General features: G+C 52.8%; 1 protein-coding gene across 1 annotated transcript in view; it reads left to right on the top strand.

Moving 5' to 3' along the window:
* COL13A1 (collagen type XIII alpha 1 chain) overlaps window positions 1-20,369 on the top strand; it is a 75,350-nt gene that overhangs the window by 50,851 nt on the left and 4,130 nt on the right. Inside the window, exons 26-34 of the mRNA XM_079793585.1 lie at window positions 175-273; window positions 1,460-1,504; window positions 3,906-3,947; window positions 4,841-4,867; window positions 5,746-5,826; window positions 9,334-9,369; window positions 12,089-12,142; window positions 12,672-12,725; window positions 13,732-13,767. Coding sequence (XP_079649711.1) covers window positions 175-273; window positions 1,460-1,504; window positions 3,906-3,947; window positions 4,841-4,867; window positions 5,746-5,826; window positions 9,334-9,369; window positions 12,089-12,142; window positions 12,672-12,725; window positions 13,732-13,767 — 474 coding nt within the window. The remainder of the gene's footprint in view (window positions 1-174; window positions 274-1,459; window positions 1,505-3,905; window positions 3,948-4,840; window positions 4,868-5,745; window positions 5,827-9,333; window positions 9,370-12,088; window positions 12,143-12,671; window positions 12,726-13,731; window positions 13,768-20,369) is intronic.

The following is a 20,369-nucleotide window of genomic DNA, read 5'->3' as shown; positions in this document are numbered from 1 at the left end:
GGCCACTGCCTTGACTTGGGGCCTTCTCTGGCATCGGTGGCTTCCGTCTGAATCGTCACCATCCTAGACGCCGGCCCGTTGAGGAAGGGAGCATGCGTGCATGCCACACTTGGTCACAGCTGCTCAGCGTGACGACCTTGCGCTTGACTAACGGAGATCTTTGTCGGTCCTTAGGGTCTAGATGGCCCAACTGGGGAGAAAGGAGAACCAGGTGGCCCAGGGAGACCCGGAACGACAGGATTGCCTGGCCCGATCGGGCTCCCGGGATTTACAGTAAGGCCAGAGGGCTGGGTACCCAGGTGGTCAGCCGGCAGCTGCGGACAAGGGCACCTGAGCCGGGGTGCCCCTCACGTGGGTGGCAGCCTAGCAGGTGCCTGGCACTGCAGTGAGGCCGCACTAACCCCCAGCCGGCCGGGCCCGGGGAGGGGGTCCTCTTAATGAGCAGATACTTCCTGAGGGGCAGTTGAGTCTAAACAAGGTTTCCGACTCCCTCGGCCCACACATGATGGCCTCTATCTTCAGAGACAACATAGTTCAAAGGTGCCAGGATCTTAGAGTCAGAATTCTCCTCTTACAAGTGGGAAGACCTCAGAGGCCCACCAGTCCCACCTGGGACTGCCTGCGGCCGCCTCACTCAGCTACAACAGGAGGCAGCTCAGCACCTCCGACATGTCCCCTTCTTGGGGGGGCATCTCCACGCTGAAGGGAGTGCTCCTAGATTTGGGGTGCAAGTTCCCTCATCACCATCCCCCCATTGGCCCTCGCTCTGCCTCTGGAGCCTTATTCATTTCTCTAGCCGTTTTAAAAACCACCACTAATTCAGCAGCTTAAAACAACACCCACTTATGATGTCACGGTTTCTGTGGGTCAGGAGTCCAGGCCCGTCCCAGTGGGGTCCTCTGCCCAGGGCCTCCCGAGGCTGCGTCAGGATGTCGGCCGGCTGCGTTCTCATCTAGAGCTGGGACCCCTCCCAGGCTCGCTGCTGTGGGCATCGTGCAGCTCCTTGCTACAGCGGGACCGGCCCCTCAGCTCCTAGGGGCTGCCACACCGCCTTCCCCACGTAGGCAGTTCACGTTATAGCAGCTTGTTTCTTCAAGGCCAAGGTCAGCAGGAGTCTCTCCGTGTGTGCTGGCAGGACAGAACTCTGTGTGTGTAACATATTTGTAACAATCTTAACATATGTCATAGGTTATCATTTGTGTACTATAAACACAGGACCCAGAGAGAATGCCAGCCTCTCCCCCCACATGCTGAAAACTCAGGTTCTGAAAAGCAGGGGTCACAGGCCACCTGCCCCATCTCCGTCCCTCAGGCTGACCACCCCATAGCCTCTGAGGTGTTCCTTGCCAACGCCTAGGCCTAGTCTGCCTCCCGTCTGGTTTGTCACAGATTTGAGGGTGTGTCTGTCCCAGGCTCCCCTGAGTGCTGGCATCCACGCCATGGTGTTTTGTGCCCACAGGGGGAGAAAGGAGAACCTGGGGAAAAGGGTGACCCAGGAGTAGAGGTAGGTGGTGCCTGCTCTGCCTTTTTGTGTCCTGGGGGTTCATGGGCAGGAACCTCATCACACCTGGTCTCTCCAGTGTGGGCAGAATTTCCACGATCTAGAATGAAACTCAGAGCTGCCCTGTTCAGGAAGGGAGCGAGGAGGGGAACGTTCACCGAGCATCACAGTGGCCAGCCATGGAGCCCCGAGTCTGCTCCACGGTCGCCCCATTAATCCTCAGTGGCATTTCACCAGGCACCCACCATATTTCATTCCTGGGGCTGAGCCTGCGCAGCAAACAGTCCCCAGTAGTGGGTACTAGAATGAGACCAACTCAGGGAGTCTGGTGGGCATCCCCAAAATGGGTCCTTTGAGCAGTTTCGAAGACTGTAGGAGTTTGCCTAGAAGCTGCAGAGGTGGGCTTCCCAGGGAGGGGGCATTATTCTCTGAGAGGTGCGGTGATGAAGGGAAGAGGTGTGGTGATAAGGGAAGAGGTGCGGTGATGAAGGGAAGAGGAGGGAACAGTGGCGTAAGAGGATAGAAGCCAGGGTCACATATGTAGGATCGAGGGAAAGAGCCAGGAAAGCAAGAGGCCAAGGACACATGAGGGAGAGGGTGCTTGGCGGGAAGACCTGGGCCCCCCAGACACCACCGCAGAGCTAAGGGAGAGACCGCCACGCCTTCTCAGTCCCTGAAGAAGTCCCCTGGCTCCTGTCACCTTTAGGGTCACCCCCGTCTGCATTTAGTGACACAGACCTGACTGTATAGCATGTTACTTACTTGGAGATGGATAGCCTCCTAAAGAAATGCTCTGAAATTCAGGAAAAGCATTATACCCCAAAGTGTTGTTTCCAGACGTATTTAAAGTAAAAATTGGAAACAGCCTACATTTCTAACAAGAAGGAAATGATTAAGTAACTTCTGGTAATAATGCTGATGGTAATAATAGTCCTCATGTTGGGACCGTCCCTGTGCCAAGCACTGCTCCGAGCCCCGGCTAAGGAGCAACTCTGCACTCAATGAATAGCATATTGACATACAACGGAGGCTTGTGGGCAACATTCAAAGAATGAAAAAGTGGGTTTTGTGTTAAATGAAAAAGAGCAGAGAATCAAGTTATACATACATATATATGTATGTATATATATAAATGACATATATATTGATATATAATATCATAAGTATGCACATATATTCAAATATATTTTATGCATCAAAAAAAGAGTGGAAGGAAATAAAGCAAAATATTAGCAGTACTCAGACATTCATTCCTTTGCCTCCTTTCAATTTTTTTTAATTTATAAAATATTTTAATGGGTTTGCATTGCTTTAAATTTTTTTTATATTTTAATTATTATATAGTAAAGTTAACTTTTGGGGAAGTGTGTGTACACTTCTGTGAATTTTAATACATGCATAGATTTGTATGACCACAATCAGGATACATGAATTATTTATTTATAAGAAGAAGAAAAAGCAGTAATTTTTCCCAAGTAGAGTTTCCAAAGATTGAGTTCCCTGCAAGGAGACTGTATATTCTGGAGCTGAAAAGTCCAAGGTCCAAGAGATGTCAGGGTCTCCATCTGCCCAGTGCAGGGCCTCCCTCCATGGTGGCCTGACAGAGGGTCTCCACCATGGTCACACCCAGGGGATTCCATCCCTGGGAAGGTGAGAAGAGCCCCCAAAGCCTAAGTGGGGTGACCAGCTCAGAGAGGAGCAGGCAGGTCTCCTTCCACCTCTTGGGTGGCTGCTGTAGACAAATGGGTGTCCATCTTCATCACTAAATACCATCCCCCTTAGAGAGGAAGACGGCCCTGGGTTCCCCAACTGCACTGTCCCATCCACATCTCTTCAACTTCAACTTGCCCTCAAGGGAAACAGAGACCAGCAGTCTCTGTTACAAATTTGGGGGGACTTGAGGCAATATCTCAGCCTCCCTCAATTCCAGGTAACCAATCTCTGCTCCTCTAAGCCAAGGGTCTCAAATTCAAATGCCTACAAGAGCCAGGTATGCAACAAACACCAAGGTTCAGGTTAAACCACAAAAGGGAGCGGTGGGGACTGGGTCAAATGAAAGGTCTCAGGACCCACCTGGAGGGGAAAGCTCTCATTCAGCTCCAGGCATTTGTTGACAAGCAGGAACAAGAACTTAGTGCTGCCAAATTTTCTAGTTTAAAAAAAATCTAGGGTGGGTAGATGTTTCAAGGACATTTGCCAGCAATAGCTCATTTGTTTGCAACATTATAAAGGCTAATGAGCTGCCATGAGTTGGTGACATGTTCTAAGCCTTCTTTTGGGAGACTGTATGCCAGGCAGTTCCGTCTTCGGCTTTGCAGTCTCCAGCCAGACCCCAGGCCATGTTGGAAGGCGGGACCACTTAGAGCATAACAGGATGGGCTAACCATCTCCCTCTCACTTCTAGGTTCCTGGGCCACCGGGACCAGAGGGGCCTCCCGGACCTCCGGTAAGTTTGGCAGGTTCATCAGTGCCTCAGTTCCTGGTGACTGGGTCCCTAATGTCCCCTCCCCAGGGTAGTCACTGGGCTCCACCTCACCACTAGGTCACTGTCACCTCCTCCTCCCAGGGTGGGGTTTTTCTCATCCACAGACCCCTTCTTTTTCCCTCCCATGTCAGACAGACACCATTCCAGTGACACTAAAGAGATTGGGCATTGCCTGGTTTCTTGGAAACAGCTGACTGGCATGGCGGCCCTGGGGTCAAGTCCAACTGCTCTGCAGAAGGCGCTGTCACTAAGCTCTAACCTTTGCCCTCAGACATCAGCTCCTGTTCTTCCTTCTTCCTGCTAACCAACCAGTAAGAAGACTGGGATTAAAATAGAAAGTGAACCATTTACAACAAGCCCCACTGGATGGGCCTTTCCATGGTTACAGATGAGGAAAGGCCTTTAAAAAGACCCCTTTGCATTGTACCTAGAGGGCTCCCAAGCACCCCAAACCAACAGATGCTAGCTCTTGCCTCTGTGGGCTTCATACCTCGCTCAGGCACTGTGTCACCTGCTGTTATTGGTAGAGGTAGTAGTAGTAATAATGATAGTCGCCAACATTTATTGTAACTTGCTCTAAGCACTTTGCATATATTAATTTATCCAACTTTTGCTGTGTTTCCTCTCAGTCTTTCAGGAGACTCTCTGGCTGGGGAAGCCTGGGTCAGACCCCACCCTAGGGAGCCCCAAGCACAACCCTCTCTTAGCATTCCCTTCTGCCTCCCCTGGGCAGGGACCCAGGCCAGGCTCTGCACGCTGAGCCCTTGCACGTTTGTGGTCCAACTTGTAGACAAGGATTTTTGACTTAACCAGAAATATAGCTCTGAAGCGCCTTGTTTTCATTCCAAATGCAGGGGCTCCAAGGCATTCCTGGACCAAAGGTAAGAAGAGGTCATGTGATAGGTTCTGGGTGAGGCATGGGGGAAGAGGACTTAAGGCAGAAAAGAGGGAAAGTGCTTCAGAGGTGGGCAGCCCAGCTGACCCCTTCCCTAAATGGAATCATGTGACCCTCTGGCCAGTGGGGTATGATCAGGACACAATGAAGTCCTATGGTCCTTGTAACATCCATCATTGACACCGGGCAGGCTTCGGATTTAGAAATTTCCCATCCACCAGTGGACCCTACAGAATGACAAGTTAGGTGCTTGGCAAATGATGAGATCCTTTTCCCACGTCACCTGCCCCAGACCCTTGGAGACAGAGCGGCATGGCGTGGGACCCCTCCCAGGAGCCACTCTGCTGCACACTGGCCTGGGGCTCTCCCAATCTCCCCCTGAAAGCACTTCAAATGGCTAAGAGGAGCTGGAGCCTGCTGGCGTGACAGCCCTGGTCTCCTGCCCTAACATGACAGGGGACTATGGGGCAGTTTTTCTCCCAACTTGTTTGGGAGCCTCAGAGCTCCGGTGGTGGCATTTCAGGCATCTGCCAGCCAACCTCTGCAGTGTCCCCTATTTCCTGCCATGCAGTCACCTATGCCAAAGCCTGGCGGGCAGCTTCCCTGTGAGTCTATGTCCACTCCACCATCTCTTTTCCCTTTGGGGACCTTAAAGTTACTACAGGGATACAGGGGGCTCCAGCTGAGGCAGAGAAGGGCTAAGCCAGGGATCCCTGGAGTCCCCAGCCTGCCATCCCTGGGCCAGCCACCTCCTCCTCTATCTCCCCATCCCTGCACCCACTCCTGTCCCTAGGACCTCAGAATTCTAGAATGAATTGTCTGAGACATGCCCTTCTGTAATCTCCCCATCTCCCTTGCCTTCAGGGGGAAGCAGGACTAGATGGAGCAAAAGGAGAGAAGGGTGTCCAGGGAGAAAAAGGAGACCGAGGTCCTCTGGGATTGCCCGTGAGTATCGCGGACCCAGCAATGGTTGCGAGGAGCCCAGCCGGGGGTCCTGAAGGGTGCCGGGCACTCCAGAGCTTGGTGTGGTTTTGCTTTCCCACCTGGGCAAGACCCTGTGCTCTGCTTCTCTTACTGAGGCCTGCTGTGGCCGGGCCCTGTCTCAGTGTGGGGGATTATGAAGCTGAATGAGACAGGGCCCCCTACCCCAAAGAGCACCCAGCTGGAGAGCCAGAGGTGGCTTAAGCACAGCCTTGGGCCCTAGGAGTGCCTGATTCAGAAGCAACGAAAGTGCCCTCGCAGGGGCCACACTTGGAGAACTTGGGAGCAGTGGGGCAGAGGTGTCTGCTCCATCACTCTTCTATTTTCCCAGGAGGGGCCCCAAGAGCACCCCTGATCTCTGCTCTTAAGCTCTGGCCACAGCAGAAAAGCTTGTAAAGGGTCAGATTCTCCTGTCCCCGCTGGCTAAGGCCACTTCGATCCCAGTCCCCTTAAATCTCTCATCTCCGCCTGCCCAGGGCTGGAGGCCCCCAGTCAGGGGAGGGGGCTCGCTCGGAAGGCCTTTCCAGGTGTGTCCTGGACAAAGCCTTTTGCCCCAAGCTTCAGTGGGCTGGTGGGCAGGTCACCTCGACCGGGAGAGCACAGCCCACCGCCCTGGGCTCCACCCTCCCTCAAACCCAGTGAGGCTGGCTCTGCTTTTGGTTTGTTTATCAAGGCCTGGAAGGGATTTCAGTGACCCACCTGATCATTTCACTGAGGGACCCAGAGAAGAAAGTGACTCACTTGAGGTCACATATTAAGTCGGTGGCCAGGCCAGAGGCTGCTCCTCCCCTGAGGTCACAGCCACTCAAGGGCCTCTTTCCAGCCACTGGGTCTTCTTCTGTCTCAGGCAGCAGGCCAGTCCCCGCCCCCAGGAAGCCGTAAAGAGCAGGGGAACAATGGGAAGCCCAATTACCCCAGTTTGGCAGAGCTTGAAGGTCTGGCTAATATAATCACAGCAAGCAAAAAGCAAGAGCAAAAGATACAACTACATCCTATTAGTGCATCAAGTGCAGGAACATTTAAGGAGCGGATGCACTTGACAGACTACAGAAAACTGATGACTTTAGCAGACACTTTCCCCTGTCTTACGCTGCATCTGGAATGGTGAAGAACTCCTTCCTATTAAAGAGCGTCCCTGCCCCCACTCAACCATGAATTTCTCCTTGTCCACCTTCATGGCCCCAACAACCCTAGTGAACATGGAGAATTCCGTCAAAATGCAAATGGCAGAGAGACCAAACAAGTCATATCAACAAAGAAAATGCCAGAGGAAAGACACGGTGCCCAGTCTATCTTTCATTTTTCTAGTTTTGATAATCTGGCATTTTATGTGAAATCTCCCGAGTCTCTCACATTCAATCAAAATTACTTGCAGCACTACTGACCATACAGAATATGTCAGTGGCCCACAGAGGGCCTGAAAACCTCCCGTCTGTGCTCCAGACCTCTCAAGATAACTCAGTATTAATATGAAGAGACAAAGTTTGTGGAGATTTAGCTAATGTTCTGTTTTGGGGCTTTACCTCAATACTATATTCTATATACTAGCAGCATGCTTTTCCAGGCATATCCTATTGACTTCTTCCTATTTGCCTTATATAAGTAGTTCTCAGCACTAGCTGCACATTGAGGTCACCTGGACTTTCTAGCTTGCCATGACCCCAGCCTCACTCTTGGAGACTGAGGTTGACTTGGGCTGGGGTGGGACCCAGGCACTTGTATTATTTCATATCCGCCTCAGGAAATTCTGGTGTTGCAGCTGGGGTTGAGAACCACAGCTCTCTAGGCTATACACTGAGTGGCCAGATTATTATGATCTCTGAATGCATAATAATCTGGCCACTCAGTATATATCCTATATAATAAAAGGCTAATTGTCCCCTAGACCAGGAGTTCGACCAGCAGGCAGGCCGGCCAACTGCCCATGTCCCCTCCCCCTGGCCAGGCTGGCTGGACCCCACCCATGCATGAATTCATGCACCGGGCCTCTAACACACACACACACACACACACACACACACACACACACACACACACACTGATTGGCCAGATTATTATGCATTCAGAAATCATAATAATATGGCCACTCAGTGTAAGTCAAGATCGTCCCAGAAGTAAGTAGGGTCTCGAACTGAGAAGCAAGGCTCTGTAGAGTCCTACATCTAACACCCCTCCCCCAGGAGGAAGCAGCTCCCTGCCCTCTTGCCTGGGGGCATTCCTCCACCTTCAAATCCTAAGTCCTAGGCCCGTGGTCGGCAAACTGCGGCTCGCGAGCCACATGCGGCTCTTTGGCCCCTTGAGTGTGGCTCTTCCACAAAATACCACGGCCTGGGCGAGTCTATTTTGAAGAAGTGGCATTAGAAGAAGTTTTAGTTTAAAAAATTTGGCTCTCAAAAGAAATTTCAATCGTTGTACCGTTGATATTTGGCTCTGTTGACTAATGAGTTTGCCGACCACTGTCCTAGGCCCATTTGGAAGCAGTTTCCAATAACTCAGGCCTTACTGAGATGGAGTGTCCTGCTTCCTTCTCCCTGGCTTGTCACACTGGAATCATTCGATAATTTTCCCCTGGTTCTCCAAGGTGGATCTCAGGGGTAGATTTATAGCCCAAGGTTGAGGAAGAACTCCCATTCCCACTGCATAGAACACCGGACACTGCATAGTGAGTGGGTCTTAAGAGCATCCCACCTTCAGCGAGTTTACTCCAGGTATACATGGCCTGAGACCTCTGTCCCAGTCAGCTGCCCCAAAGCCCTATTCTGTAAAAGAACCCTCATCTGGGATCACACGAATGGACTGAGCTTGTGTTGAGATTTGCAAACTGTGAAGGTCCGAAGAAATGCCAGGCATCATTAGTATTATCATTTAAGAACCAACTCTTCCCACCTGGCTGGAGTAGAAGCATCAACTCAGGTTTCAAAACCAGGTGCTGTAACTCAGTGACAAGCCTCTCAGGGTCCCCCATGTTGCCCAGTCTCAACAGGTTTGCAAAATAGGCTGGGGAGACCCCCCTCACGAGGTCCCCACCCTTCAAGTAGGCTTGTCTCTCCCCAGTGAGACTGGCCCTGGGAAAGAGGCACCAGCTCAGGTTCCAGACACCTCCCCATGAACTCACTTTCTATATCCCTTTCCCCCAGAGCGCTGCCACCCTTTGGGAGGGGTTTCTGAGAGGGGATCAAAGGAGGAAGGGGAGCCGGGGGCACAGAGGATCAGAACAGTCATGTGCACTGATCTCCATCCAGCCTGCTCAGCAGTCAGCCACACTGCATTCGGTGTCTCCATGTTGTTGTTGGTTTCCATGTGAATACCATTACCTGTCCTCCCAAGCTTACTTCTCCCATTTTGTTTGATTACCAGCATTTGTGTCTGTCCAGAGTCACTGCTTCACTCACCTCTTCCCTCCCTGATCCCTTTTTCTCCCTCCCGTTCCTCCCTTACCCTTCTTTTGGTCAAACTGTTCCCTTTGTCCAGGGAGCTTCAGGTTTGGACGGCAGACCTGGGCCACCGGTGAGTGTCACTTCTCCATTACCCTTCACCCCACCCCACCCCAGCCTGTGCTCCCTCTCGTCTATCCCACTGTGGCCTCGTTTTCCCAGTGAGTCGTGACTTATCCCACTACTGACACCAGAAAGGTACCACCTGTGCTCTGTTCAGAAGTGCTTATTGTGGCCTCTTGACCAAAGATGGCTGGCCTTCATCTAAATTTCCCTGCTCTTAGTATGCACCCAGGGTCCTCAATTATGAATTTCCTGGATGTGGAGTGGGAGTCCCACTCCAGCAGCAGACTCTTCCTAAGTGAATGCTGAGTTCGGGCTGGGAGCCCAGCCCTGGGGATCTGGGCCATGACTCATCCCCACCAAACACAACAGTGTCTGTATGTGCCCGTCATGCTGTGTTGTCTTCATACTGTGAGCTCTGTCCATGTCCTGTCTGCCCATAGGGGCTTCCTAGATCTGCATAGCCACCAGTTTGATGTAGTGGGTGGGGACAGCATGGACGGGTGAGGGCAGGTGTAGCATTAGGAGCACACAGACCAGTCCCAGCTCAATGTTCTGAGGGCATGTTGCACTTCCTGTTGCACCACAGTCATCCATTCCAACAGGGGGTTTATGCAGAGCTAATTGATGGACACTTGGGCCCCCTCTTTCTTTGTTCTTCCTGATTCCAGAAAACACACATCACCTACTCTTGACTGGAAAGTACCTGAACCTTCTCTTTTTTAACAACTGAAGCATCAGGGAAAAAAGGCCCTCCTCTTCGCCTTCCAGTCCTCCTCCCAGAGCTCCCCATCAGGTCTTCAGGGCAGTGGCTGAAGCCTGTCCCTCTCCACGGTGTTGGGATCACTGGCCAGCAGGGCCAGGAGGCTGGGCTTCCCACTCAGGAGCAGCTATAACCAGAGCTGTATGTGTGCCCAGCCCCTGCCAGCCCGATCTCAGCTCTGACCTTGCAGGACATTTTTGAGGCCACGGGTGCTTGGTCTGCCTAGAAGACAAGGTTCTAATGAGCTGGCTGGCACGACACCTGGGGGAAAAGGAGAACTTGCAGGGCTCACTTGAGGAGGAAGGACATACGCTCAGGGTAGAGGGAGATGTCAAATCACCCTGGCAACAGGCCTCCCAGGGGCCTCTCCCCACTACGTGTTTATGGAGTTAAAATTATAGACTCTCATAAATGGAGAATATGCCCCTTTTCTGAGCATTATTACGGCTTTGCTCCTGCACCACAGGCCCTCCAATTCCATCCTCCTTGTCCCGAGCACACATTTCCCAGGCGCCCAGTCAGAGCTGGGCAGATGATCTGTGGCTGGACTCAGAGAAACCGAGACTTTCCTCTCAGCTTCTTCCTCCATTCATGATGAACAGAGGGCAGCAGTAAATTTTGTCCCCTTGGACCTGAGGGTTTATTTTTTCATAAAATCAATATCACGACCTTAAAGGAAAATGTATATGGGAAAAGTCACCCTGCCCTGCCAATACTGATATTTATTGGGCGCCAAATGCGTGACATGTGTTCATCCATTTTAACCTGGCAGCGGCTTGAGAGGCAGACACTCGTGTTGTCATCCCCATTTTACAGGTGGGAAAACTGAGCCTCAGAGAGGCCAAGGAACGTCTGCAGTATCGCAGAATTCAAAGCCTTCAAGCAGGACTGGAAGCCGTCCAGTGGCTCTGGAGTCCTGGGCTGAGCCATTACTCTGATCCGGCCTCTGTCATTTTTGACGTGCTCTTGTCACTGGTGCCCACAGCTTTCCTTCTTCCCTGGTAGCTGCAAAGGGAGCACTGAGAATAGCCTTTTGCATCCCGCCCCCGCCCTCCCCATAAAGTAAATCAGCATTTCCCCTCTTGCTCCTGCCCCGCCTTCCACAGCTGCACCTGGAACACGGGGGACTGTCCACAGGCCCAGCCCACACCCCCTCACGTCTGAGCAGGAAACACAAACACCGAGGCTGAGCAATCGGAAGCTCTGCAACATAGACTGCATCTAGCCGGGCTGTACCTGGGAACCCGGGGAAGATGTTTCATTATACCATAGCAAGCCCTGCTCAGTCTCTAAGCAACACAGCTCCCATAGCTCCAGCTGCCCCCCCCCCCCCCCCACGGCCCTGGGTGAGGAGCGTCTGACACACCTCCCTCCCCCGCAGTGTCGGCAGACCAGGCATCGAGGCACACTAATTCACTCTCCAACCCAGCTGTTCCCTTGGGCCGGGAGTGGGGACAGAGGTCCGGCCAGAGGCTGAAGGCCGGCCGGGCGGCAGTGGGGCAGGTGGGTGGGCGATGGCTGAATGACCCCCCCACGCCTGCCTCTGTGTGTGCGTCTGCATCGGTCTCTGGCATGAAGCCCCTCCCGCTGCATGTGGAGCTGTGACGGCAAAGGGGTGCCACCCTCGGGCCCCCATCCCCGGGCTGGTGTCGACTCCCTCCCAAGCGCTTCTGGGAGCAAACTAAGCAACTGTTTTCCTCCCGTTTTCAGCCTTGGCAAGCTTGGCTGTGAAGTGAAAGGGCCTTTTTCTTCCTCAAATCCGGCCCTGGGGCAGGGGAGGCTCTCTCTCCCCGAGGCCCCCAAACCCAAACAGGAGCACAGCTCAGTCGAATGACTGCCCTGAACGAGCCTGGCCTCGCCAACCCTGAAAACTGGCCACTGGACCTTGCTCCTCTCCAGGCGTCGGGCGGGTGCCCAGGGCTCCCCCGCCTCAGGCCTTCACCTCTGCTCTCCTTCGCCTCCCCAGGGCACTCCGGGACCAATTGGAGTTCCAGGCCCAGCCGGACCAAAGGGTGAGAGGGTGAGTGTTCAGTGAGCGGGGAGCCTGGCACCCTCCTCAGCCTCAGGCCGTCAGCCTGGCACCGGCCCCAGGGTCACCGCTCAGCCCGCAGTCTCCGCCCTTACCCATCCCTCCTGGAGGAAGCGAATGCCGTCCTCAACCAGGGGGGTTGCTCGCGGGGTGACAGCTTTAAGGAAGAAATCACAGCTCTTTTCTCCTGTTCTCTTTTCCCTGCCTTCCTGTTCACGCCTGTTTCCTCCCTCCTTCTCCTCCCCTGCTCCTGCTGCTGGCCAGCCGGGACCCCCAGGACACTGCTCCATCCTCCCAGAGGCCTTGGGGAACAGGCTCTGCTGGAGGGAGGGGGAGGGGCCTCCAGCCGCCTCCGGGACAGAGTCCACACCAGTAACCCCAACCCTTCGCTCAGACCTTGCTTCCCAGACGGCTGCTGGGGGGGACCTGGCGAGGAGTCCCAGGTTTAAAACAGAAAACAGTTGATGGCAGGTTGTTACTACGTCCAGAAGGGCTCACTGGCTTCTGTCTCCTGTTTCAGGGCAGCAAAGGCGACCCTGGGATGACAGGACCAACGGGAGCAGCTGGGCTTCCGGTAAGTCTCACAGGGTCAAAGGTTTTCTTCATGCACCCTGTCCACCAGAAACAGTCACAACAGAATGCCCAGGGCCCACAGCAAAAAATCTAGAGCTAAGCAGGAATTCTCACTTCTATGGCAGAAGAAGCTGACAACAGCCAACTGGTCGACACGCTGGAATATCCCTGCGGGGGGACCAGGTCCTCCACTGTGTGGACCATCTGCTGGGATGCAGCAAACACATCATGAGCCCCATCCACTACAAGGCTCCGTGTCCGATGCAGTGGGGGTCTCACAGATGAATGTGCCATGGCCCTGTCCTGCGGGGGGGGGGGGGAGGGGGGGGTTGGGGTGGAATCAAATCCAAATCCTATCCTACAAGAAGGAGAGGACAGCTTTCCCAAGGGACGGCTTCATAATTGAAGCAGATTTCCCCATTGCTTTGTTTTAAAAAGTTGATTGCCTGAGAAAACCAGAATTTTATTTCCCACCCACTTGAAGATTGTCCATCTACCTGTTCATGGTTCCATGTGTGGCTGCCCAGGCGGCTTTGCTCTGGCTAAGTGTGCAGCCCCGGCCAGCCTTGGCCTATGCCCATTCCCCCGCTGAGGACATGGAGGGCAGCGTGCACCTCGCAGAGAGGGTCTGGGAGCTCTGTAGCCACTTTTCTAGCAAGAACCTGGCTGCAGAGCCATGCAAACACCTCCTCTGCCAGGCAGTTCCCTCCCCAGACGTCCTCAGCACACGTCACTCCTCAGCCTGAGTGATCTTGAAGAACACAGCAGGACGTTGGCCACGGAGCAGAAAACCAGAACCACACTCTTGGCTTTGCCCATAATTCATGATTTATCCCTAGGTTAAGTTCCTTGAGCCCCTTTATCCCCCTTCTGTTAAATGGGGATAATTAAATCTGTCTTGGATAAATTAGGCATCGGAGAAGAACTTTATGAGCCTGGGAGGAAGCATTGCACAGCCATCCCGTGTTTTCTCGTTAATGTGTTTCCATGTCCCTGATTTATTGCAGGGTTTACACGGACCACCCGGGGACAAAGGAAACCGGGTGAGTCTGACCCCTCACCCTTTGGCTCTGGTTCCTAATGTCTTCATGATGTGGTGGAATGACCAATTGGGGATTCCTGACCCAACATGGCAAATACAGTTTTTCCTGATAAATCGTTGTAAATTAAAAGGCTTGCTAGTGAGGGGCTTAATCTGTGGCCATGCAGGGAGCCTGGGGCCTGATCCTGAAATTGAAGCTTGTATTTTTCTGCCTGACAAGGGGGGACAGAATCCCATGGTGGCCATCAGATTAGCATTGCCATTCAGTGATGGGGGTCACGTGCCCAGCTCTCTCTACGGTGCCCTGATAATGGGCCCCTAAATGATGTTTTTAAATCCGGCGTTGCCTAGTCCTAGCAAACTCTGAAACAGTTTTGTCAGGCATCCCAGGCCACTGGTGAGAGAGAAAATAAATTCCAGTTCTGAGAACAAGCAGAAAGCTATTGTAAGCAGCCAGCCCTTGCACAGCCATTATTTCTCTTGGAAAGAGTCAGCAGGACTAGGAAATGACTCACGCCTTCAGAGGCCCCCAGCTCTCCCTTTGGTTTCTGCCATCTTCACCAGGACACAGTTACCAAATGCCCACAGCACCCATAGACACGTCATGGTATATGATACATGCCATGTATATGACACATGACATACTTGGCCCCAGCAGGGACCATTTAATTCCATCTGACCAAGAGATGACCTTTGAGTTGCTTTCTAGAATATCTCAACTGCTGCTCATCACAGTGAGTCTCAGTGTGACCCACGCCCCCTAACAGCCAAGGGCATCTTCTAGTGCAGGGGTGGGGAACGTCTGGCCCGCAGGCTGTATAAGGCCCGCAAAATCATTTGGTCTGGCTCTGCCAAGGCATTGGAGGTGAGCTAATTAAATTTTTGACCAAATATAGCAGGATAATTTTTAAGCTGATGTTGTATGGCCCATGAATGATGTGATAAATATCCCAATGGCTCTTGGCAGAAAAAAAGGTTCCCCACCCCTGTGTAGGTGAAAAGATCCAAGGATCTTGGAGGTAGAAGAGGAGTGGGAAGAACACATGGGAAAACAGGCCCAGAATGATGATCAAATGCACTGAATCCCCACAGAGCTGAAGGCAGAGCAGGTGGACTCCAGCTGAGCTTTGAATGCTGGTGATCATGATCATGAACAGAAAGTGCCAGAATTCGTACGCTTAAATCTAGCACTGATTCCAGTCTCTTCAACTTAGGATGTATGTTTAGAGTACATCTATATCCCTAAATTCTCCTTTCTGGCAGCTGGCCAAAAGCAACTCCATTTGTCCCATATGTTTTATAAACACGAGGGAGCAGGAAGAGCTGCCCGCACAGACTGTCCACGGGAAGACCAAGTCTAGAAACCACTGGAATAGACAGACCTAGTCCCAGAAACATGCCGGCCTGCTAAAGCAGGCTGGGAAGCCCACCTTCATTGCTGTGGCATCCAAGAATTTAGGCCACTAAAAAAATTGATCATTCCACCTGCTCGTTGGCATACTAACCTCCTTTCTAATTTATTTCTAACATGTTCTGGTTTTCGTTATTATAGTCAATTAAAACTTTTTAAATCAATTCTTAAGACGTTTTCAGTTGGCTTGAGGCACTGAGCTATTTGAGGGCTGCAACACCAGCCCACGTGGCGACTGTGTGGTTCTAGAGGTGGGGGCAGGGCAGGCAGACGCCCTTGTCACAGATGGAGGGGAGGTGGAGGCTGGAGGCTGGAGGCTGGAGGCGCTGCTGTTTATGGAACCAAGGCCACTGTATGAGGCAATAAGACCCTGGGAATCAGTGGGAAAATATTTCTTCTCCACCTCCCCTTTCTAAGGTTTTACACGCTCTCCCCGTCCCATATATAAATTAGCAAATGTCACTTAGTCAAGTCCGAGAGTGGTCAAATTGCTTGAGCCTTCTTTTGAGTGTGGCAAAGAGCCCATTGGCTGACTAGTGTTCCCCAGAGCCAGTTAGCGAATCAAGGAGCAGCTTATTCTCTCCCCCCAAGAGATTTGACTGACAGGATGCCAGAATGTCCTGGAACGGTCCCCCTACACCTCACCTCCTCACTCAGACCTCCTTGTGCCACCAGCCTCTGAGGTCGTTGAGGGGGCTTTGTGAGGGCTTGGACACAAAGCCTCCAAAACAAAGGAAGGTCCAAGGAGAATCTGCACCGTGGCTAGGGACAGCTTTTATTCTGATGCTGGAAGCTCAGAATTAACACTTCGGTCTAGGTAAGAGGCCGGGAGGGCTTAGATGACAGTCTGGTTAGAAGTCTCATTGTTGCTGGAGATGCTCTAAGGCCCTTGCCCCACCAGGTGTGGAGGGCGGCTGCCTGCAGGGATGCTCCAAACTCTACCACACATGCCGGGACCCCATCGGAGAGGTCCCAGTGTTCTATCAGACGGTGCCTGCGTGCTATCGTTCTATCGGACGGTGGCCTGAGATGCAATCTTAAAGCACTGCTCCTTCACGTCCCGCCAGAAGGTGGTCCTGAACCTCTTCCCATTCATGGAGGGAGGAAGGTCCTCGTGGTGGTGGGCAAGGCTCAGAGCCCCTAACAGGCATTTTTCTGAGGGGACACACCAGCCAGTGCAAAGAACGTTCTGTCCTTGTCACTAAGGACACCTTCTTGTCCCTTCACAGCCTTGTGAATTTGGCCTAGGAGCCACTTTGAGGATGAAAAAGTCCATCAAGGATAAAAGGGGGTGTGAATTTGGCAATTTGGGCACCAGGACAATTGGGTGTGAAGGTGGAACTGCCTGCAAGCCACAGCCAACTGAAAGGTCTGCACGCATGTAGTGCGGCTACTGTCACTCTCCAAGATGCACCATGGGGGGGGGAGGTGCATGCACGTGTGTGTGCCCTGTGTGTGTGCACGTGTGTGCATGTGTACCTGTGTGTACAGGCGTGTGTGTGTGTGTGTGCATGCACGCGTGAGTATCTTGCTTCCCCAAGCCCCCTTGCCTCCTTACTATCTCTTTGGCCTGGGCCTGCCTCTTCCTTCCTTTACTTCCTCAATATTCATCCCCCTATATTGTGCCCGACATTATAACAACCCCATCTCCCTCATCCTGTTCCTTTCACTCCCCCAGCTTCAATTTCTTTCCTCTAAAATCAGTTGTTACATCTGCATTGATTTTGTGTAAGGGAACCTCTGCAGCTGGCTTTATCTGCCTTCCCTGTTGCAGCTGGAATCCTCTCTCTGCCGGGGCCTCGCTGGGAGCAGGAGGATGTAGGCAAAGCTACTCCTCTAGTGTCTCCAAAGGGCACCCGATATAAAGCCATTTCTTGTGCCCTTAGAACATGATGCCCCATAATGCAAGTCACCCATCCTGAAAGGCAGGACCAGCACAGCCTCCATCACCACAGGCCGGTCACCTGGGACCGGGAGCCCCGGCTCTGGGAAACGGTGCTCACGTTTACCCTGGCCCCACCCAAGGGGCAAGGGAGTCGCATCCCTGAGAAAGCTCACGTGGGCTTCCTCCCCACAGCAAGTGGTTTTGCTTGTCCACTGTCCGGGGACTATTCACGCCACGATGTTCTCGTTGGCGGGAGTGTCTCAGAGCCAATGCGATTCTGCCTGGTATGCAGCACACGAGCCCTCGTAAACTCGTATCATTTTCTAAGTAAACATTTGCACTTTAGAAAAGTCACTCAGAACAACGCATTGGCAATCACAGGGAACCTCGGGAATCAAGAGATTTAAGGAATTTCCAAAGATCCTGGAAAGCATCAAAAACATTCTTATCCTCTGGCTCCCTCCAGCAAACCCTTACCCTTCCACTACAGGAGCACAGTAGGCACACGAGGCCATACCTCATACTAGCTAACGAGAAACAGTAATTGTTGTCGTCATTTACTGAGCATTTACCATGTGCCAGTATGAAGCACTTCACATACACAAAGGCCTCCAATAAAGTTTTGAGGCAGGTGTTATTATCCGCACTTTACAGGTGAAGCAACTGAGGCGCAGAGAGGTTAAGTTACTTCCCAAAGTCACACAGCTGATCACAGGCAGAGCCTGCGTTGCCGGTGAGCTTTTGCTCTGACCAATGTGCTGCCCTCCTTCGAGGCCTGGGGCCCTGGAGCTACACTGTGGAAGCCTTAGACCATCGCAGGGGACAGGCGTTCCCAGGAAGGCTCCCGGGGGCACACCTGGCCCTCCAACCTGCGAAAATCCAAACTCTAATTCATTGCAAAGAATCCCCCACAGCCCTTCTTTAAACGGAGAGTGACTGGCACATGTAAAATGGGGTTCACCTGAGAAAGACAATGCTCACTGAAGCTTTTCAGAAGCAAGTGAATTCCTTGAACCGACTTGTCTGTGTACAAATAGCTGCCTATGGCTTCAGACCAGGATGGACAAGAGACACAGAATGGAAGGACCCAGCTGAGAACCAGGGACCACCCAGGAGCCCTGGACACACATGTACATACTAGCACAGGCTCACACATGTGCACAACCATGTGCATGTACACATCCATACATGCTGTGTTCACACACACACACACACGCACACCAGGGCTCTAAATAAAAATTACCTTGCCTCCTAATAGAATATCAAAGGGATGAAAACCAATTGGGACAAAAGTGGTCAAGCCAAAATCTTTCAAAAATGGACCCTCAGATAGAAGGAAGTGAGTCCCCCTATTTACACTCTGGGCTCAGTATTAGCAAAGCTGCCCAACAGTATCTTCCATCTGCGTTTCCCCCCCCCCCCCTACCTCCACCTCCGAGCCCTCCTGCTCCCAGGGCTCGCTCACCTCCCCTGCCCCTCCCCACCTGCCTTAGCCAAACCCTCAGGTCCTTAGAGGGGTGGCAGTGAGTACTGACCCCAAATCCTATTGGGGAGACCATCCTAATTGAGAGAAGCTATTTTCCCCTCTTTATTATTTTCTATGTCTATCTCTAACCTTAACACATGAATGATCCTAAAGTTTTGATGTTGTTTTTTCTCTCGGACTAAACTATTATTTGCAGGGGGAGAGGGGGAAGAAAGGCTCTAGAGGGCCTAAAGGGGATAAGGGAGACCAAGGAGCGCCTGGATTAGATGCCCCCTGTCCGTTGGTATGTTTTCATTTATCACTTGCCTTGTTCTGGTTTTTCCCTTGAGGTGTGCAAGCTGGGAACAAAGAAGGCAAACACACTAAGATGAGAGCCGAATGACTACACTGATGCTACCAAATCTGTGCCTGTGGCCCGTGGAATGCTTGCCTGCCGTTGGCGTGGCCTTAAAGCCACAGCTGCAAGTCATTCTGGCTAAATCCCTCTCCTTTGAAGCTGCAGAACAATTGATGTGTGGATGTGGAGAGACCTGAGGAGAGGGGTTTGGGAAAAGGCCTCAAATCCTAACTCCAGGATGGCTGTGGCAGCCAGCGTAGCATTTGTGAGCCATGCGTTTGCCTTCTTCGTTTCGTGGCCACCTGTGCAGCCAGCAGTTCGCGCTGGTGGAATCCTCACCCGATCAGGATGCAGGACCCCCAGGTTAGCGTCTCCTGAGGGCACCCTGTGCCCCCACTAGGCAAAACAAGGCCAGAAAGGTGGCTTTTAATATACAGACTCCCAGCGCCCACCAGCCACCCAGCTAAAAGCTGCAGCCCAGCATCAGTCAGCAAGCACCCCAGGAAGCCCTCCCAACGAGCCAGTAAGAAATGCCTCGTGGCTCATCGGCCGGCCTCCCAGGTGCCTTTGCAGCCCGTTTGAAGGCTCCAAAAACTCTGACACGTGGACATGGAAATTCATCTGTGTCCACTCCAAGTGCGTCTGTCAAGGGAGAGGGGGCTGCTGCCCATGCTCCAAAGCTAAACTCTCCTGGCGGCCAAAGGGAGAGCGAAGGCTGAATTTAGGAGACGCACATCAACTGAGGAGGTCCTGCATCCTGGGCAGGGTAGGCCGGGGCCTCGCGCCTCCACAGTCGGAGCTGGCCAGCCTTGACCTGAATAACCATCATGGTTGGTTTTGTGAACAGGGACACCGAGGTTTTAAAGGAGAGAAAGGGGAGCCGGGGTTACCAGGGCTGGACGGACTGGATGCCCCGTGCCCATTGGTATGGCATCACCCTTCCTTGCCTGCATGGCCACTTTGGGCTTCCCCACGTGTGTGGTTCATGCCTGCGTTCCTCCCCACCACCCTCCACCTCCTCCTGCTCCATCCATCCAGTCTCCACTTCCCGCCTCTCCTCTCTGTAGACACCAAGGGTCACCGGCCTCGGCTGGCCCTCGGGGCTCCCGCCGCACCCACTCTTGCATGCAAAGCTTGCCAGGATGCTTTCTTGGCCTCGTCCTGCAGCTGCCTCATAAGCACATCCCCTTAGTGCGGGCCATCCCTGCCCACCGAGCCAGCGTGGGCGGTGCCTCATCCTCCTTCCACAACTGCTTCTAGACAAATCTGCTCCCAGAGAGAACACTAGGAGAGTGGGTTCTCGGGGCAGGCTCGTAGGAACGGGGACATCTCTTCCTTTGCACCCCGCCGTTAGCTCGGCAGGCATGGCTGAGCGCCTGGCACAGCATGTGAGACAGAGGCCCGAGTCCGCCCACAGCCCTCCCTGCGCCAGCATCTCACGATTTGGCGGGGCAGGTGGGCACACCTATAAACACGGGGCACAC

This window comes from Cnephaeus nilssonii (assembly GCF_951640355.1).
Source record: "Cnephaeus nilssonii genome assembly, chromosome: 16".
In the NCBI taxonomy this organism is placed as follows: domain Eukaryota; kingdom Metazoa; phylum Chordata; class Mammalia; order Chiroptera; family Vespertilionidae; genus Cnephaeus; species Cnephaeus nilssonii.
This window is presented reverse-complemented; position numbering and strand designations above follow the sequence as displayed.